Source organism: Indicator indicator, chromosome 1 (genome assembly GCF_027791375.1).
Source record: "Indicator indicator isolate 239-I01 chromosome 1, UM_Iind_1.1, whole genome shotgun sequence".
Classification (NCBI taxonomy): Eukaryota; Metazoa; Chordata; class Aves; order Piciformes; family Indicatoridae; genus Indicator; species Indicator indicator.
The window spans coordinates 103875245-103895618 of record NC_072010.1 but is presented as its reverse complement, the minus strand read 5'-3'; the positions used below and the strand labels follow the sequence as shown (position 1 = coordinate 103895618).

The window sequence follows — 20374 nt, the reverse complement described above, 5'->3', positions numbered from 1 at the left end:
TTTTTTTGTTGTTGTTGGTTTTTTTTTGTTTGTTTCCTTTTTTTTTATGTTTAGCTGTCTGATACTGGGACTTACACTTGTGTTGCTACAAGTTCTAGTGGGGAGACATCTTGGAGTGCTGTGCTGGAGGTGACAGGTAAGTAATATGCAGGGGCTGTTTTTTAGTTAGGACAAAATGAGCATTATTAGAGCAGCCTGAATCAAATAAGATTTTCTAAACATTCTGGGATTGAGTTGGAGAAGTTTTAGATGGGAATGCTGGGTTCCTTTAAGTGCCTGGTGTTTCTTTTTTGTTATCTTTAAATGCCCATTAACACTGCATCAGTTTGTATTTGTCTCCAGTCAGAGTGGTATGCTGTAAGTCTTCTAAACAGGAGTAGTAATAAACTGTGAATTCATCCAGTAATAAACTTGGGCAAGAAAAACACAGAGGCCTATCAAAATTTGGGAATACTGAAGCTGATCTGAAGATAAGAACTTTCTCATCCTTCTAGTAACCAAAATTTTGGTATCTTAAGTAAATTTAAGCAAAACTGAGCTTTTTTGTTAATATACTGTTGGGGTTTTTTACATAACCTTTTGTGTTTTGTAGGTTTTTTTCTTTCAGTATGTACCTAAGGAATGATAGTTCTTCAACCAAAAATAAATGTGGTAATGCAATTGTTGATTTAGCTCTTCACAGATTAAGAACATTAGTTATACTACTTTTGCAGATGTTTGGCATGTTTGTTGTTTTAAACTTCTACTTCGATTAAATTTATACAATCAAGGATAAAATGTAATTGTTTTATATTTGCCCTTCACAGAATCTGGTGGAGCAACACTCAGTAAAAATTATGATATGAATGACCTCCCTGGGCCACCATCCAAACCTCAGGTCACTGATGTTACTAAGAACAGTGTCACCCTATCCTGGCAGCCAGGGACCCCTGGAAGCATACCAGCTAGTGCTTATATCATTGAGGCTTTTAGGTATGTGAATTATTCCACTCATAATCTCCTTCCTTTCTAATTTTGCTTAAACCCTGGTACCAGCTGTTCTCCTGGTATTGTGGTATCCTTTCAGACTCTGCATGAATCATTAAGAGACTCAAGAGTTCATTAAGAGACTCAAGTCTTATGGCAAGCAATGATTCTTAAATTTTAAATTGATTTTTTTTAAATTTATCACTTTTTTTCTGTGATTGATTAGAGAAGCATCTAACTGTTTCTTCAGATTGGCAGGAATGCAAGAGGACAATGCTGTCATTATTTGTTACTTTTCCCTTAGCACTGATGATCAGTAAGAGTCTCCTGTGGGAATACCACAGGTTAAATCATGTAGCCCAATCTTATCCTTATTATCTTGGTGCAAATAATCTGAAAATAAACCGATAATCCTGAAGCATTTCTGCATACTTTAATTCTTATTCTTTTTAAAGCAGCACCTATTAAAGAGTCAAAGCACTTCAAATTTCTGGGTTTTACTATTTTAGACAGATTAAAACTAGAATTGATAATTGAAGGTTCATTCTGGAGTCTGAGGCCGAAGAGAATCCAGCTGCTCCTTTCCACACAGCAGCTATTAATACGTGGTACCAAAGAACTCCTCTAAGCTCTAGTTCAGCAAGTCCATTTAAGCATGGGCCATACATCTCACATGTATCACTAATACAGGCTTCAATTTAAAAATGTGCACATTCTTAAATGTTTTCTTCAAGCAAGATGTTCAACAGATGACAAATAATTTATTCATCTATTAATTAAAATTCATGCAAAAAAAATGTCAAAATGCCTTTGCATGTGAAGTTAAGAAGTTATAACGGTAATGCCTCATCCTGCTATGGTAACATGCAAAGAACATTATGGTATGTGCCTAATATTTGAAAAAACCCTGGCAGTCAAGTCAAGTCTCTGGAGACTGGAAGAAGGGAAACGTTGCACCCATTTTTAGAAAAGGTATAAAAGAGGACCCTGGAATTACTGACCTCCTAGCATAAGAAGATTATGGAACAGAGCTTCCTAGAAGCTATACTAAAGCACAGGAGGACAGCAAGATGATTTGAGACAGCCAGCATTGCTTCACCAAGGGCAAGTCTGGAGAAGAGAAGGCTCCGAGGTGACCTTATTGTGGCCTTTCAATATCTGAAGGGGGCCTACAAGAAAGCTGGCGAGGAACTTTTTAGGCTATCAGGTAGTGACAGGACTAGGGGGAATGGAATAAAGCTGGAAGTGGGGAGATTCAGGCTGGATGTGAGGAAGAAGTTCTTCACCATGAGAGTGGTGAGAGCCTGGAATGGGTTGTCCAGGGAGGTGGTTGAGGCCCCATCCTTGGAGGTGTTTAAGGCCAGGCTGGATGAGGCCCTGGCCAGCCTGATGTAGTGTGAGGTGTCCCTGCCCATGGCAGGGGGGTTGGAACTAGATGATCCTTGTGGTCCCTTCCAACCCTGATTGATTTTATGATTCTATGATTCTATGATTCTAAGTCCTGCTTGACCAACCTATTTCTTTCTATGATGGTGTAACTACATCAATGGACAAGAGAAGACCAACAGTTGTCATCTGTCTGCACTTTTGTAAAGCCTTTGACACAATCCTCCAAAACATCTTCTCTCTAAGCTGGAGAGATATGGATTTGATAAGTGGACAGGACAGTGGATAAGGAGTTGGTTGGATGACCACATGGATGGTCAATGGCTTGATATCCAGATGAAGACACATGACAAGTGGTGTTGTTAACGTTCTGTACAGAGACCAGTGCTGTTCAATATCTTCATCAATGATATAGACAGTGAGATTGAGTGCAGCCTCAGCAAGTTTATAGATGATACCAAACAGAGTGGTGCTGTTGATAAGACTGAAGGATGGGATGCCATCCAGAGGGACTTGGATAGGCTGGAGGAGAATCTCATAACATTCAATAATTCAGAATGCAAGGTCCTGCACCTCTGTCAGGGCATCAGTCTTTGATATCAGTACAGACTGGGGGATGATGAAATTGAAAGCAGCCCTGCAGAAAAGGACTTGGAGATACTGATGGATGAAAAGCAGGACTTGAGCCAACAATGCACACCTGCAGCCTAGAAGGCAAATTGCATCCTGGGCTGCGTCAAAATAATGTGGCCAGCAGATCAAGAGAGGTGATTCTGTCCCCTGCTCTGGTGAGAGCTCATTGGGAGTACTGTGTCCAGCTCTGACATGGGAGACATGGATCTGCTGGAGCAGGCCCAAAGGAGGGCCATGAAGATGATCAGATGGCTGAAGCACCTCTCCTAAGAAGACAGGCTGAAAGAATTGAGGCTGATCAGCCTGGAGAAGAGAAGGCTCCAATGAGACCTTATAACTACATTTCAGTATCTGAAGGGGACCTACAGGAAGGCTGGAGAAGGATTGTTTAGGAGGGCTTGTAGCAATAGGGCATGCAGCAATGGTTTTAAACTGAAGCAGGGTAGATTTATGTTGGACATAAGGAGGAAATTATTTACAATGAGAGTGGTAAAATACTGGAACAGGTTGCCCAGGGATGTGGTTGAAGCCTCATCCCTGGAGACATTCAAGATCAAACTTGATGTGGCCCTGGACAACCTGATCTAGTTGGAGGTGTCCCTGCTGACTGCAGTGGGGTTGGACAGGATGACCTTTGAGGGTACCTTCTGACTCGATGGAATCTGTGAATCTGTGAATTATTGATTTTGTTCTGGAAGTTATCCTTTGTTCATTATGCCAGTTAAACAAGTGAAACAACACGAAACTCCTAGCTTTCCATTTGCTTTTTCCTTTTACTATATTAAAACCTTTAATTTATTACAACAAAGAACAAAAAAATGCATTTTCCTCTTGAAACATTTTTGATATTTCACCCTAGATGAGCTTTAATGGCATCCCATCAATAACTTTTACAAACCCCAAATATTTTCATTAAAAGCTGTTTTAACAATAACAGTTGAAATCTCTTAATACAGTGAATTGTATCTGATAATTTAATTGTATCTAATGTAATCTAATAATGTCCAATGGAAAATGTGGGAACAGAAAAATGATTCATATGCCTTCCTTCATTGCCAGCCATGTTTTCAGAAGACCTTTTTATAACTTTGAGTATGGATTTAGTTCAAGGAGAATACTTCTCTTCCAATGACAATGTATTGATTTAGCAGTCAATAGTTTACTTAGCAGTATAGAAAATTATTCTTTTAACAGGATTTTCTTTTCTAAGGGTTCTGTTTAAAAGGAGCCTATTTACCATTCAGGTTTACAGCTTTCATACTTTCCTTTTGCAGGTATTTATTGTGAGAGATAGCAAAAGCTTTTTCTTCTTTTGACAGGAAAAATGCTTTTGACAGCTTTCCTGATTGGTTTTGGGTTTGGTTTTTTATTCCAATTTGAGTTAGCGAAAAGAAGTATTTTTATTTTTACCCTGCTTTTACTACTTTTTGTTGCTCTTAGTCTTGATAGAGGGTTACAAAAGTATCTCCTTTAGTTTTGTTATTTTTCCTCTTGCATTAGTCTATAATCTTCAATCCTCTTCTCATTGCAGTCAATCTGTCAGTAATAGTTGGCAAACGGTGGCAAACCATGTGAAGACCACACTCTACACTGTGAGGGTACTGCGCCCCAATACAATCTACCTGTTTATGGTGAGAGCTATCAATTCACAAGGTCTGAGTGACCCCAGCCCTGTGTCAGATCCTGTCAGAACACAAGGTAATACTAATTATTAAGGCTGACATGCCTGAACTTAAGTAGAGAGAAGGAACTGAAAGTTGACCAATAGGGCAGCCTGGATACTTGGCTTCTGCACTTTGACTTGAAGGAGTCACGTATTGAGCTTAACCAGTAATGATAAAAAGTAGTCAGAAGTAGTCAGTCTGGAGCTTAGGAGAGAGAGTTTAGCTTTTCAGTCCTTTGTACATTGTAGACCTTTTGGTTCACTTAGACCTGGTGTGCTCCTTGATGTCTGATTTCTGTTGAAAGTAATTGAAGTTACCCAAGCTTTTCTGACAAGTGCTCTGAATATCATGCTTTCCTCAGTATCTTATCTCTCTGTGTTCTTACTTCTTCTTCATTATTATAACACAAATATACTCTAGTAACAAGTGCTTCTGACAGTCAGTGCATTCAGCATTAGTTTTAATCAAAAGAATTGCACAAAATATGTCATGTATTGATTAATCTTGTCTAACGTTTAGACAGAAAATTCATGTTAAGGCTAAGAATATTTTGGATTTTTTCTGAGAAAAGATTGAATATTTAAGTATGGTTTTTAATTTTTTTTCTATTAATCCACTGCATAAACCAAGAAGGAAGGCTGAAGTGAAATCTCTCATTTATGGTGTGATGATACACTTGATAGCTGTGATGCTCTATTTGTATTAAACTGACTACTGAATTCTATTCACATTACATCAAAACCTAACTCCATATAACAGCCACAAACAAGTTTCCAATTAATGTGTGTGTGTGTGGTATTTTCAACCCACCACATTGTCACAGCATGGGATGTTTGTTGTTTTGGGTTTTTTTTGACATGAATTAATTTTTTTTAAAGAATATATTTTTTTTTTTAGTCCAAAGTAATAGATCATCTTACAGTTAATTTAGAAAGAGATCCTCGTGTTTCTCTTTATGAAAGTTACAGAAGTGTGCATGGAGACTGCATCCTGTATGAGCCTTCACCATGTCTAAGTGGTCTGGGTCCTTTACTGGTCCTAGATAGAAAGAAAGCAACAGAAGTAGGGTGATATTTATTACATAACCTGATGGTTATGGCTTCTCTCATTCCAGTCTGTTCCTGAATAAATCTATCCTTAATAACTATCTTCCCAAAACACCAGTCATTTCTGTTAAATATTTCTGTTGATGACACAGAGCTGCTTTCTGCAAAGCTAAAGGAGTGAGCTGAGCAGGGTTTTCATGGTTTGACTACCCAGAGTATCACAAGTTTTGTTCTTTTTTTTACTCTACCATTGTTATAGAGTGACTCACGATTTTCATTACACCAACCTTTTAGTCTGCATAACTTAGCACCTAGTTAAAAAAACCCAAACAACTTTGTTTGGCATTTAAATGTCAAGTATATACTTTTTATCTGACATACTGACAAGCAATTTGATTTCAATAAAAACATGTCTTCTAATTAGCTACAGCATGTGTTGCAGCTTCCATTTCCAGAACCTGTTTAGCAGTCAAACACACTGAGACATGTACAGGATTTATAGCTTCCTTGCAAGCCTTCAGTTTAATAGAATTAAATCATAAAATCAAGTGGAAATTAATGTAATGTTTTGATGTGATTTCTAATTATGCCTGAGTTCAATTCAGGCTCACAGAAAAAGCTGGCACACAGTAAAAAGCCTATTCAGAGTGGTCTTTGAGAGAGAAAACAGTTACAACAGTGCTATATAATCTAAATTTGCAACAGGTGTCTGGCACTTTTAATAACTGAACACTTAATGTCCTGCTATTAACTATAGCAAATACAAGTAATAGGATTTTACTCATATTTTCACCAGTGAACTACGAGTAGACAGGCAGTTTAAAAAGGTTTATCACAGATGACTTACATCAGATAAGGAAACAGAAGTCAGTAATTACTCTAAGAAAGAAGTTGATTTCTTGTTTGGATTATGGACAGACCAATGGTATATTAAAAAAAAAAAAAAAAAAAAAAAAGCCAAAACAGGAAAAAACCCCAAACAAACAAAAAAACCCACCTCCACTTTAATGAAACTGTAATTGTATCCATGGAATTTAGAATACTAGCAAGTCATAGTAAGTTTGTCAGAAGCTCTTAAAAGAGAGGTTAGAGAAAATATATAACCAATTTGATTTTGGAGACCTCTCAACTGTGCTCAGAATATACCTTCTTGAGCCAGTTTTGCCTGAGTCATGGTTTGGTTACTCCAGTACTTGATGAGAACCTTATAGATAGATAACTACTTTTCTGCTGAGAGTCTTACACTAATGTGAAATTACATGACAAGACAGTGTATTGTGAGCATCACATATGCATATGCACACACCAGAAACAGAATTCCACATGTACATCTTTATATTAATTTTTTACTGTTATTAGCCCATATTATTCACTCACTTCTGGACAAATATCCAGTTCATACAAACACACTATGCAGAAATGTCCTTTCTCCTGAGGGGAATATATGTGCTTTGTTGGTTGTATACCACAGAATAACATAACCTAAAATGTAGCCATGAGTATCTGTAGGTGTTTGGTACCAAGAAACAGATTTTTGTGGATAGTAGTACAAATTATCATCCTGTAAACAAATCTGAGTGCTGTCTTACAAATTAATTTTATTAGATCTCTCTGTTTCTTGGTCACTTTAAATAGGTGTGATTTGCTAGACAAGCTCCTTCACTGACATCCACATTTAGATTATATTCCCTCTGGAGATCCATGGAACTGTTTTCATTTGGATATCAGTAGAAGCCTGTGGAAATATTGTTTGCTAGTAGTGCAGAACCCACAACAATGCAAAATTATGAAGCTGAGATATTTATGATCGAAAACTCTTTTCTTTCAAAATCTGGATGTGTGCAATTCAGACTCAGTTGTTCTATTTTAATGTTTCGGTTTTTAGAGCACTATTATTTCTTCTTAATAATATTTAGAAGGTAAAATAATAAAAATCACATGCTGCAAAAATATGTATGTATATCTGTTTCTATATCTATAGCTTTATCTATATCTATATGTATACACACACACACACACATCTATCTATCTATCTATCTATATATCTCCCTTTATGTATGTATTTGCTTCACAAGGACATGATGTTGATCCAGAAAGAAGGAAAATGTCTTTGGCTAATGAATCCAATGGGAAAACCAAGCATAATTCTAGATGCCTCGACAGACATAACCATATTAAATTGGGTCTTTTAGAATACAATTTGAGTTCCAAATCCCCTTCTGGAAAAATTACAGCTGAATTCCAATAAAAATGATCAGTATGTGTATTATGCACTCCACATAGAAAACTGGCATAGTGAGGTCATCTGTAACTATTGACTAAGAATAGCATTCTAAGATCCTTCAAAGAGCCATTGAAGGGATCCAGACTTCACTGGCTCCCAGAAAATACATTAATTTCTGTGTTGGAAGGAAAGGAAGTACTATGGCAATGCATTAGCTAGGTGATAGCTGTAGCATAACAGACTCCTTATGATGGAGTGTAACAGAAAACCATGATTTCCAGGAACTTAACACTAGAAAGATACATTGCACATCTCCTTTTCCATTTTCTGACACATATTTTGTATTTGCAGTTCCTGCTTAGCAGAAGCAATATAGCTTCACTCACTCTAACACAATGTTCTAAACCAAATATGGTACCTAGTACCCAATGACCACATGTAATACTGGAGGTGGAGTCACAGTTCTCCAGAGATGTATACTAAGTGGTCATATTCCTTCAGATTTTGACTAGAAGAAATAATGTCTCCACACATCTTTGACATAATCTTAAAAAAGAAATTTGTTTTGGTAGTGTGATTTTGTTTGCCTTATATTAGATCAGAAGAAATCTAGAAATCTGGCTTCATAACTTAATTTTTTTTAATGTTTCCACTAGGTTTCATTATGTGTATCTGTAAAGCAAAAATTTGCTTTGCAGAAGAAAAAACGTTATTTTTAGTATTTGGTTTCTTGGGTGCATGGTATGTGGGGTGAATAAGCTTAGTGAAAGTTTGGAAGCATATAATGTCTTAATGTCATGTATGCCCTAATTAAAAACCAAACCAACCTGTTCATTTTCTTCAATTATACTAACCAATTTGGTTCCAGACATCTGGACAACATGATTATTATCTGAGTATTTTGGAACTAGTGAATAGTGCATCTCTCTCATCCCCTACCAGATCTGAGAAAACTTTGCCATCAAGCCTGAATACTCATTTAGACATCTTTACATTTCAGTATTTCCTATATAGCTAAAGGTGAATAGTTTGTTGCATTACTTGATGTGCTTTGGAATTTGTATTTCAACTATAGTACTGTATTGTTTTAAAACAGTACTACACTCATTTAGACATCTTTACATTTCATTATTTCCTATATAGCTAGAAGTGAATAGTTTGTTGCATTACTTGATATGGTTTGGAATTTGTATTTCAACTCTAGTACTGTATTCTTATTGATTCCATGTATTATTCTCCTCATTAAAATAATGCTTTCCCATGTGTGCCTGTCCTGGCAGATATCAGCCCACCAGCACAAGGTGTGGATCACAGGCAAGTGCAGAAAGAACTGGGAGATGTCATTGTACGACTACATAATCCTGTTGTGCTGACACCCACCACAGTTCAAGTCACTTGGACGGTAAGGCTTCTGTTGTTATTACCTTAAGAGCACTTTAACATATTGACCCCAATCTGAGCACTTTTGTATAGTAATATTATACAGGCATATATGTGGTAATGAAATGGTCTTTTAATTTTTGTCTTCTAAGTCAGGCAGGTTCAATGTCTTTGGTGTTCTGCTCAAAGTGAGGTTTCTGTCTTACTAGAAAATTATTATAGAAAGAATATACTTAACATCATAATCTAAAGGACAATTGATCTGTGGACTCCTACTATGCTTGTCAAAAAATAATCAAAGTTAAATATCAACATGAAAATGCTGTATGAAAAAGCACTTCAAAGCATAGAGACTTCTGACAACACCCTATTATTTGGTGACTGTAAAATGCTAAAATAGCTTTTCTATAGGGCACTTGTAGTGAAGTCAGAAGTGCATGGTGCTGATGCCTGATCCACTGTGTAGCATCTGGTTTTCTGGGATAAGCCTTACCCACAATCAGTGGACATCCTTTCATTATGGAAGACCAGAATCTTTTTTGACAGTGGTTAACAATACTGCTATTTGAGAGGTCAAACTACTGGGTAGAATTTCTGATATAGTGTTTGGCTTTCAAAATGCTACTTTTTCCTTCCTGAGTTGTGAACTAAAGGATTTATAACCATAGAAGGAGAATGTTCTCAGGGCATTGCACAACAGAAAGGGGTCCTTTGCTCTTGGGGCAGCTCCCCTAGAGCAAGGAGAGCCATAGGTGGAAGAGTGAGGGAAATAGCATTGCACTGCCTGTCACTGAAACAGTCATATTATATAGGTTAAATTCTGCTAAAGGGATATTCAGAATACTCAGGCTTTTTCTTCTACATGTAATATTGCAAAGAGGTCAGTCTATACAGGGAATTGTACAGCATGAGATAAGTGTGGTGATAGATTGTGGATTATAAGGATTACTGTTGTTCTTGCAGTAATATTTATTGAGAGTTATGCATCATCCTGGTTCTGACAGATTTCAATGGTTGGGGGCAGGTTAGAATACACAAACAACTCACAAATTAGTCTTTCTTAGAAGATGTGTCATCACATTTTGCCATTATTGATGTCAATACACAGTTTGCCTTTCTAAAAATGTTGTCTACATAACTCTACATAATTCCAGGACATAATTCCAGGCTCACTAATCTTTGTAGAAAACCCTTTTGCCCAAGCAAATGAGTCAGGGGATTAGACACTTGGGATGTTAGCAGCCAACAATTGTCATCACATTTGTGCAGTGCTCTTTCAAGGCATTTCTTAGGTGCAACAGCTATCAGAAATAAAATTTCATAGGTATTAATGGCCTGGATGAGGGAACAGAGAGCACTGTCAACAAGTTTGCTGATGACACAAAACTGGAAAGAGTGGCTGACACAGCTGAAGGCTGTGCTGCCATTAAGTGAGACCTAGACAGGCTGGAGAGCTGGGCAGGGAAAAATTAATGAAGTGTAAGGGCAAGTGAAGAGTCTTGCATCTGGGAAAGAACAGCCCCACGTACCAGTATAGGCTGGGGATTGACCTGTTGAAGAACAGAGTAGGAAAAAGGGACCTGGGGTGGACAGAAGGATGACCATGAGCCAGCAGTGTGCTCTTGTGGCCGAGAAGGCCAGTGACATCCTGGGGTGTATTAGAAAGGGTGTGGTTAGTAGGTCAGGAGAGGTACTCCTTGCCCTCTACTCTGCCCTGTTGAGGCCATGTCTGGAATGTTGTGTCCAGTTCTGGGCCGCTCAGTTCAAGAAGGACAGGAAACTGCTTGAAAGGGTCCAGTGCAGAGCCACAAAGATAATTAAGGGAGTGATACATCTCCTTTATGAGTTAAGGCCAAGGGAACTTGGTCTCTTCAGTTTGGAGAAGAGGGAACTGAGGGGTGACCTCATTCATGTTTATAAATATATGAAGGGTGAGTGTCAAGAGGACAGAGCCAGGCTCATCTCAGTGATGTCCAATGATAGGACAAAGAGCAGTGGGTGCAAGCTGAAGCCTGGGAGGTTCCACATAAACATAAGGAAAAGCTTTTTCACTGTGAGGGTGACAAAATGCTGGAACAGGCTGCCCAGAGAGTTTGTGGTGTCTCCTTCTCTGGAGACATTCAAAATCTGCCTGGATGCGTTCCCGTGTGACCTATACTAGATGATCCTGCTCGAGTAGGGGTGTTGGACTAGATGATCTTTCAAGGTCCATTCCAACCCTTAACATTTTGTGATTCTCTGATAAGCTTGCTGCTGATTTAGCATTAGGAAGCCCCAATATCAACTGTACTCAGTTTTATGCAATGAAATCAATGTAATTATATTATAACAAAATGCATATCTGCACATATTTATGTGTGTGCTTATATATATAGGGGAGGGCTGTGTATATAAATACATGTATATCTATCTAAAAGAGTCTCTTGGTGCCCCTACTGAACAAGTAACAAGTGACTAAAAGATGGTAAAGTAAAGGTAAATTGTTACGGTTGCTATGGATATCAGCTTATTGAAAAGGTCCCTCAAAGCAATGACCCTGTGCCACCTGGCAAGCACACAGGCCTCTGTAGAGTCATTTTGGAATTGCCCAAGGAAGAAAGACACAGAAAAAAGATCTCTGGAACAGCTAATTAGAAAGTTTCCAGCAACAAGAACAAAACCAATTAATTAACCATAGTCTCTAGGAAAAACATCACGCTATCCAGAGAATAAAGCCCACACTATTAATATAAAATGGTTAGATAGTGTACCTGTCATACAAAAGGACATAAGTGCCCTGAGAGTTGTAAGATTCTTTTTGTTAGCTTTCTGCAGTTCAAAGACTGAATGGCAAGGAAAGTCCTTGATTACTGAGTCTCTGGCATCCTGATTCCCAGCAAATTAGCACTTGTTTATCCCTTCTTTCTGAGATTGTTTGGGGGTTACTTTATCTTTATTTTCAAAATTGAATTTAAAATTTCATAATAAGCTCTCTGCTACAGTGTTCTAATTTTTAAATATACATATACTTATGCACAAGTATTTTGTCTGTTTTAAAAGAAAGCCAGGCTTACAAAGTCAGTATTAAAAAAAAGCAAAGGAATACCAGATGTTAGATTTTCACTGACACTTAAATTTATTCCTCTTGTGCATAAGTATTAAAGTGTAACTGTAATTATATGGTCATATATAGGATATCTTCTCTATGGAGCTATTCAACGTTTCTTTTTATCTTTTTTATTCACTGTGTGTTTCTAGTTCTCATTAAATTCATACCATTGAAACCTTGCATTGAATATAAAATTGTTAGTTTGCCTCATGTGCTTGCTTATCTGTCATGCTCTCAGCTGTAACATTTTTGTGCTTCACAAATAATACTGAATTTAACACCAGAATGACAAAAATGTGTAATTGTCCTAACTTTACATGTGGAGAGATGGGATGCAGAGATATTTATTGCTGATTAGATTATGCAGTCAGATATACACACTGTTTACAAATGACTAATTTTAATTATCAAATTATTTATTTTTACTTTTATCAAAACTAGCATACAGTGTACTCCAAGCATTTTTTTTAAGCTAACCTCAGCTGCAGTTCAGCACTTCTAGCTTTACTGGGCATTAAATGCACAGTTTTGTTAGTAACCAAATGTGAAATGCTTTCTAGCATTGTAAAGGAACGCTGTGGCACGTGCAGGAATAAAAATCAGTTCTCCACTATGGCAAAAGCAGTGTTTATTTGAAATCCTACCTGCCTTCTAGGAGGCTACCAGACAGAAAGATAATCTATTTACCTCTGCCTTTTAATTTGACATTCATTTTAAATGAATGTACTTCAATGGAAACTTTTAAGACTTAAGTTCTTCAGACAGTCTTCCAGTATATCACCTTCTGCCTTGTTAATGTGGGACAGCTAAATGCTAGTGCTGTTTGAATTTCCACAGATTACTGAGCCTGTACTAGTGAGGTCATCACAGTGTGCAAAGTGTTGCTTCCAGATGGAGAACTGCTGTGGGTGTTGACGTGAGAGCAGAGTATTTTGGAGTAGAAATTTACATACTAGAGAGCATATTGCAAAATGTCTTTGGGGTGCAGACTATCAGGTTTGCTTGAAACTAGCTTGTATTTGCAAAATGAACTGCATTATGACTTTCTTCCCATCTTTTTAACAACCTAATAGCCTAACCAAATGATCTAATAGCCACTAAACCTGGCACATGTTCAGGTGTGGTTATGTGCAGATTTGAACACTCAGGGAAAATGAATTTCTTGTTGTGCAGAAATGGAGAGATGTTGCCAGTTGTGTAGATACCTCCTATACTACGTATTCATCATAAAACAGGGTGAGAAGGAACACGCAGGTCCAGTTATTCTTGTAAGCTGCCTTAAAGCATTAGGTCAGTGCTGAGCAGAACCTACGCAGTAACTGCTCTCTTCTGTCTTTCAAAGGAACATCTGCATTTTCTGTCATCTGCTCTTTGAGGGAGAAAGTGTATATTCAGATCAGCAACTGTCACAGCTCTTTTGAGTGGATATCACTGCTGCTTGTACCAATTCAGGAGTGTTGAGTGTCACAAGAAAACTAGAAATAGTCTCTTATCCCAGTATTCAGTGCAGAGTTCCTGCAATCTCTGTAATAAGTGCTTTATATGAGAAAGCAGCAACCATCTACAAAGAAAGCGTACCTAGAAATTACAGCACTTTTCTGTCACATAATGGAGCATTTTTCTGTAACTCTGCCTGTGTGTGAATGTGTATCAGACTTAAAGTTATTTGATGCTTAACACAGCTGAACGCAGTTCTTTAACATTAAGCATGTTTTTAGGGGCCTGCTGTTGGCTTGACATATAATTACCATATAACAAATGAAGGAAACTATGAAGCCACAGTCTTTTTATTATATGTGAGACTGTGTGCATAAGTATAGATGTATAAACATAGATGTATGTTTATATGTATACTTCACAAGTATCTCTGGTTAATCCATGTATTTATCTAGGAGTAGTCTTTTTTTACTGATCAGAAAACTCCAAACAAAACAAAAAAATTCCCACCTTTCTCAATAATTGAAGTGCCCTCTAAGTAGTTTCCCAACATTTTGACCATATGAAAGGCCCTGTTCATTCAGACTAACTTTAGGTGGCAGTGAGAGATAGCTTCATATCCTCTCCTTGATACTGAGTGCATCCAGTGATACTGGGTGTTTATAGAAATCATTAAAAATGTACAGTGTTTTTCTTTGTAAATACCATTCCAGATCCTCAAAAGTGGAAGCAGTCAATAATCTGAAATTCACACAGATGACTCAAGCCCTTCTGTAATCAAATTCTGACTGAAAACTCTGTAAAACTTGTATGAGGCCCCAAATCAGTTTATAGTGCACAGATACGTGACAACTTTGTTGTACTACTATTTTCTATTTTCATATTTCTTATATTGTTCAATCTCTTAGGCTAGGATGTTGGAAGTCTAGGAGAAAAGAGCTGTATGAGTAATTTGTATATTATCTATATGTAAGTAGATATGAAAGTGTGATGGACTCAAAATTAGTATAATACAGGTATACTGTAGGGGTCTGGCTCTCATTAAGTTGATGGCTGCGCTTGTGTTCGTAGCATGTCATGCAAAACAATTTCCATACTGTTTCGTAGCAACACACCATTAGTCTTCAGTTAATTCTGAATTTTCTCCACTAGGCAGCAGTCAGTAGAGCTTAAAACCACAATAAAGACAAAACTGAAAGTTCTAGCAAAGTTATACTGTCTTTCAGTGTAGTTAGGCAGGAATCAAAGTCAGTATTTGGTTATTAAACATCATAGCCTTATATTGTAATTTACGTTGAGAATACGTATTACAAAGTGCACAAAAGCATTATTCTTGCTGATTTTTCTAGTAAACATGAGGTTCATAAAGTCTTCATGTCCGTAAAACATTTAGTTAATCAAAGTCAAACATGGATAAAAACAATTTACTCTGATTTACAGACTCCCTTCATCTGGAAACAGCTGCTTAATGTTCTTCTTAAAAACACAGCTTGATTCTTTCGGTATTAACAAGCTATTATTGTGAGTTATATCCCTCTTTCAGTGCATAAATTCACTTAAAGTGAATGTAGAGAAGTTTATAAAATGCAAGCTTAATGTTGTTGTAACATATGTTGCAAGGTTTTTAACACTGACAGTTTTGATGAAAGACATTTCTGCTTTGCTCTCATAAATAAAGCTTTCTTCTTGCTTGCCCTGCTTTTTAATGTCTAAGAATCTGTGTCCCCTCTGAATGCCTCCATAAACTCTAACAAGATTACAGAAGTGCAATAGACCCTGGTTTGTGTTTTCAGCCTTAAATTCATTTATTCTTAAGAGAAGTCAAACAAATGTATCTCTAATTCTGAAATATCTTTGAGCCAGAAAACTGTCAAGGACAGAAAATGAACCCTACTTGTTGAATTTTAGTTATAACCCAGAGATTTACCAAAAAAATAGACTTGTTATTTCTGTTGCACTTACTTTGGCTCTTTATTTGATGGCTACAGAAGCAGCTGGGTTTTGTTTGATTCTATCCATCTATTTGTTTTGACTTTTTTTTAGGCCAACATCATGCAAACATAATAACAGCTTAAATTGCTTTGTGCCTTCTTTTTCCCAAAGTGAAAAAAATGCATGCAACCTCTCCAAGATAAAATCACATTTTAAATTTTTCCTTCAAATAAAAATCTTATTTATAGCTATGATAGGTTAGAATTGTTTAACTTCTACGTATGGTCCAATCTTGAATTGTATTTTCCTAGCAACAAAACAAATATAAACCAAAACTGACATTCCATCTCCATCTGACGGTCTGAGAGCATCACAACTCCAGGATGCAAAGAGACTGCTTAGACTGTGAGCACGAGAAACAGCATATGTCCTTGGAAATTGTTTTCTCTGCATCTGTCTTATGTTTATTTTACTTTCCTGAGCATCTCATGAAAAGATGAACTGCAAGCCAAATAGTGGACTAACTGAAAGCATGTAGGGTATCTTCAAAGACTTGTTCTTTTCTGAAAAGAATTTGTTTTAATTTTCTTCTCCTGTTTCAGCACATCAGTAGCCAAGATGTGCTTAATAAGTTTACATGCAGTAAGCATTTATGCCAAAGTTCTATTTTGATAATTTGTTGCAGGAGCAGAGCCTTGTTTTATGATTTAAGGTGGTATTTGTTATGATATATAGATCTGGAGAAAGTAAAATAGAAATATTCTATAACAAGTAATGTGAGAAAAATGGGTTTTATAGCTAATCAACAGCAACTTTAGAAGTCAGTTTGATTCCAAAATTCAGAATCTAAATCAACTGATAACAGTCTTTTTTTCATGAAGACAAAAACATTCTAGGCAAATGTGGTTTTTTTCTCTTAATACAGTTTCATTACCATGTTTATTGATGTATCATTGAATGCCATTTCTAGGTTGACCGCCAATCACAGTTTATTCAGGGCTACCGAGTAATGTATCGCCAAACGTCTGGCCTACCTTCTCCAGCTGTATGGCAGAATCTGGAGGTCAAAGTCCCAACTGAGCGCAGTGCTGTCCTTGTCAGCTTGAAAAAAGGAGTCACTTATGAAATTAAGGTTCGCCCTTATTTCAATGAATTCCAAGGAATGGACAGCGAATCAAAGTCTGCTCGTACCACAGAGGAAGGTTAGTAAAATGGTCCATATGTAGCACTGGAGATGAAATCAAGAGTGGCCATTTTGATTATTGTATCTATGTATTTGTTTCTTCTATGTGATTTCTTTTTGTTGGACATAGGGTTTGCATTATATATTCAGGTTTGTGTTGTAAGTATTCCTTAAGAAAGCACTGACTCGGTCATAGAATAGAATCATAGAATGGTCTGGGTTGGAAGTGACCTCCAAAGGTCATCTAGTCCAATCCCCATATATTCTTCTGGCTGATATGTTCTTCTAATGCACAGGTGGCTTTGGGTCTTCCAGAAAGTGTGCACTGCAGCCATTCTTTTATAACTGCTGTTGCTGCAATAAAAGACTTTGGTCAGCATTTAGAAAATGCAACTAATAAATCAAGTGTTTTACAGATAATTGTTTGATATTTTCTGAATGGATAACAATGTAGATGAACAGCTTGACTGGAAAATGGGGACTAGTGAAGGACAGGTATTTAAATAGTCTGATGGAAGTCCCGTCTCAAGGGCAGCATGCAACTTTATTGTTTCTGTTAGCACACTGAACATTAAACTCCCCTATTTAGTTCTTCAGAGGATTTCCTGAAGTACCTCTCAAGCCTCTGCGAAACGTGCAGGATACAGACATAGCAAATAGTTTACATTACAGACATTAACAAGCATTAATCTATATTATGTAGCTTAGTATATAGTTTTGCTAAAACACTCCAAGACTGTTTTTTTTATTGTAAGGGAGGAAGGTGAGCTATAAGTAATTTTAATCTAGAAATATGCAAGAAATCTTACCTTTCTGCCTATCTAATGCAATCTTTGAGTAGAGACTCTCTCCTGCAAAAGTAGGATGATCATAACAATGAAGATTCATCTTCTTGCTGGTTCATTGATTTCTTTCAAAGCAAGGGAAAGAGATACCTGTGAAAATTCAAAATGCCCGTGTGGTTTCAATGAGTTTTGAGTTCACTCCCTTCTTCCTATTGAAGATGTATTAGTCATTTATAGTAGTCTCCTGAGGTTTAATTTAGTGCTGATTGCCAAGTACTTTTTAATTCTAGAAAGGACTCACTTATTACACACTCTGCTCTTTCCTTTGTTATGATTATTGCCCAACAAGTAATAATCTTGAAGAAAGCATGGTTGACATTCATATTTTAGAGATGAGGAAATTCAGTGTTCTGCAACATGTACAATTCATTGTTCAGGTATGGTTTAGAATTTGGGGCTTTATGGTTCCCATTCCTTTGTTCAGACTATAAAGCCCAAATAAGTTGGTAAAGAATATCTTTGCAAGAGTCTGAACAAAGCTTTATAAGAAAAAAAAGGAAATTTGAATAAAACTTTCCAGAAATGAAATTTATTCTCTAGACTTCAGATGATGGATTTTCTCCCCTCACTAGCAGTTTGTTTTTCTTGTCCAATTTCAGTTGGTTTTTGTTTTTTACTTAGGACATCTAACTGTCTTTTGCTAAAGGTAAATTAAGAACTCCTGAGAAAGAGAGAGGATTCTGTACCTTCTGTCTATTTCTATTCTAATATTTGAGGAGTCACATTTTTTTTTTTTTTACAACTCTTAGGTCCCAGCAGACCCTGTCAGGTAATTTTGTACTATAAAGGCCACTTTATAGTCATGTGGAATAACTTTCCACATAGTGAAGATTTTAAAAACTTTTCTTGCCTACAGATATGTATAACTCACAGCCTAGGATCCATTCTATAAATGAATGTAACCTTCAAGGAGTCTGTTTACAAGTATCTCTCTCAAAAAAGCATTAGCCTATAATGTGTAGTATTTTCACCGGACAAATGTCAACCCCTGTAAATAATTCTTTCTCTTGCTGGAGTGATAAAGTTAAGTACTTCCATGACAAATTTAAGAAACTCAGTAGGTGTAGTTCTACAGATATTTCTTTTAATTGCTCACATTATCTTTGTAGTTATGTTGGTGTTCATATATTTTAAAAACAGCATCATCTGAATGATTAATGATAGTGGTTTGCTCCTTATCCAATGAAGATGGCAGTGTATTTAAAGGTATTAAAGATATCCCAGTTGCTGTGTCACCTGTGATTACATTTCAAAAATAAGCTTTTTTAGACTTGACTTTTTAGAAATGTAACCTACGCTGTTTTTTGACAATAATGTGGAAAATTGATACATGCATTGGGAGTTTTTTGCGACATCAAAGCAAATAGCCCTAGTAAAGGCAACCAACCAAGAGGTAGTAGCTAATTTCTGCAGAATCGAATTTTACATGCAATGTAACTTCTGAGGCCTATCTCCAGAAATCAATTTTGCTGCAGTTAGACATTTCCTTTAGATCAGACATTTGTCACAGTTCAGTATCCATCCATCTCCTGCCACTTTGGCCTTGTGAAGGTAACAAATGGAATCCTGTTTGTCTGCGCTTGGCAAAGATGAGCAGCGATTTGGGTTCTTTCATATCTGTAAGAGGAAGCTGAGCACTGGAATAATTGACCTGTCAAGAAGCAGGCAAGGTGTTCTCTCCACAAGCCATCAGCAAGGAAAATTAAAAAAAAAACCAAAACAACCAGGCTTTAAAATGTTATTTTTCAGTGTGGTCTATTTAATAACTGCAGCAGTGTCAGGCAAGTGGCTTAATTTATATCTATTTTGGTGCCAACTTACAGAGTGATATTATCAGAGAGAGCATGATATTTTCTATGTATACACATATGAAAAGAACTAAATAATTTATTTTAATTTATAATTTAGTCTATTACTTTTCACACTTGCTCTAAATACAGATGATTTTTTTCAATTACTTCCATTGTTTTAAATCTCTTTTGGAGTAACTTTGTAGAGTAGTATTTGTTCTGCATACTGTTCATCATCACAAAAATGTGACAGTTGGTAATGGAAGTGTCCTTGGCTTTTATCAGCTGCTGTCTTGTTAATTTCTTCTTGCTGTAGTGCAGCTCTTAGAATGATACTTTCAGCTGCATTCATCAGCTGTAATTTTACTTTTGCTTCAAACTTATGATATATTCTCCCAACCCCCCCAACCCGACACACTGGTAGAATATTAACTAGAATATTCATGTAGTTTAAATGCAAAGACAAATTAATACAGTATGTTTTTCTTTAGAGTAGGGTATTCATTTTACATTTCATTAGCATTCTCTCTCTCTCTCCCCCTCTCTCTCTCCATCTCTCTGTGTTTCCAGGTATGTGTATATGTGCCTTTTGTGTTTGTGGATGAAAGCGAATAGATTTCAGCCAGTTCTTCCGTTGTACTTAAAACCAAAAATGAGTTATAAAGTGTTAAGCTTTGTCAATTTTCTGATTATTGTTTTCATGTATAATGAATATTGCACATACACATTTATTCACAGGTTTCTTGTTACTGAATAACTTGACTTTTGAAATGTTAGGTTTTTTTACTGGGTGGAAAATT

General features: G+C 36.6%; 1 protein-coding gene across 1 annotated transcript in view; it reads left to right on the top strand.

The window, feature by feature from the left end:
• ROBO2 (roundabout guidance receptor 2) overlaps positions 1-20374 on the top strand; it is a 409048-nt gene that overhangs the window by 323418 nt on the left and 65256 nt on the right. Inside the window, exons 11-15 of the mRNA XM_054392730.1 lie at positions 55-136; positions 807-972; positions 4517-4683; positions 9200-9321; positions 16727-16958. Coding sequence (XP_054248705.1) covers positions 55-136; positions 807-972; positions 4517-4683; positions 9200-9321; positions 16727-16958 — 769 coding nt within the window. The remainder of the gene's footprint in view (positions 1-54; positions 137-806; positions 973-4516; positions 4684-9199; positions 9322-16726; positions 16959-20374) is intronic.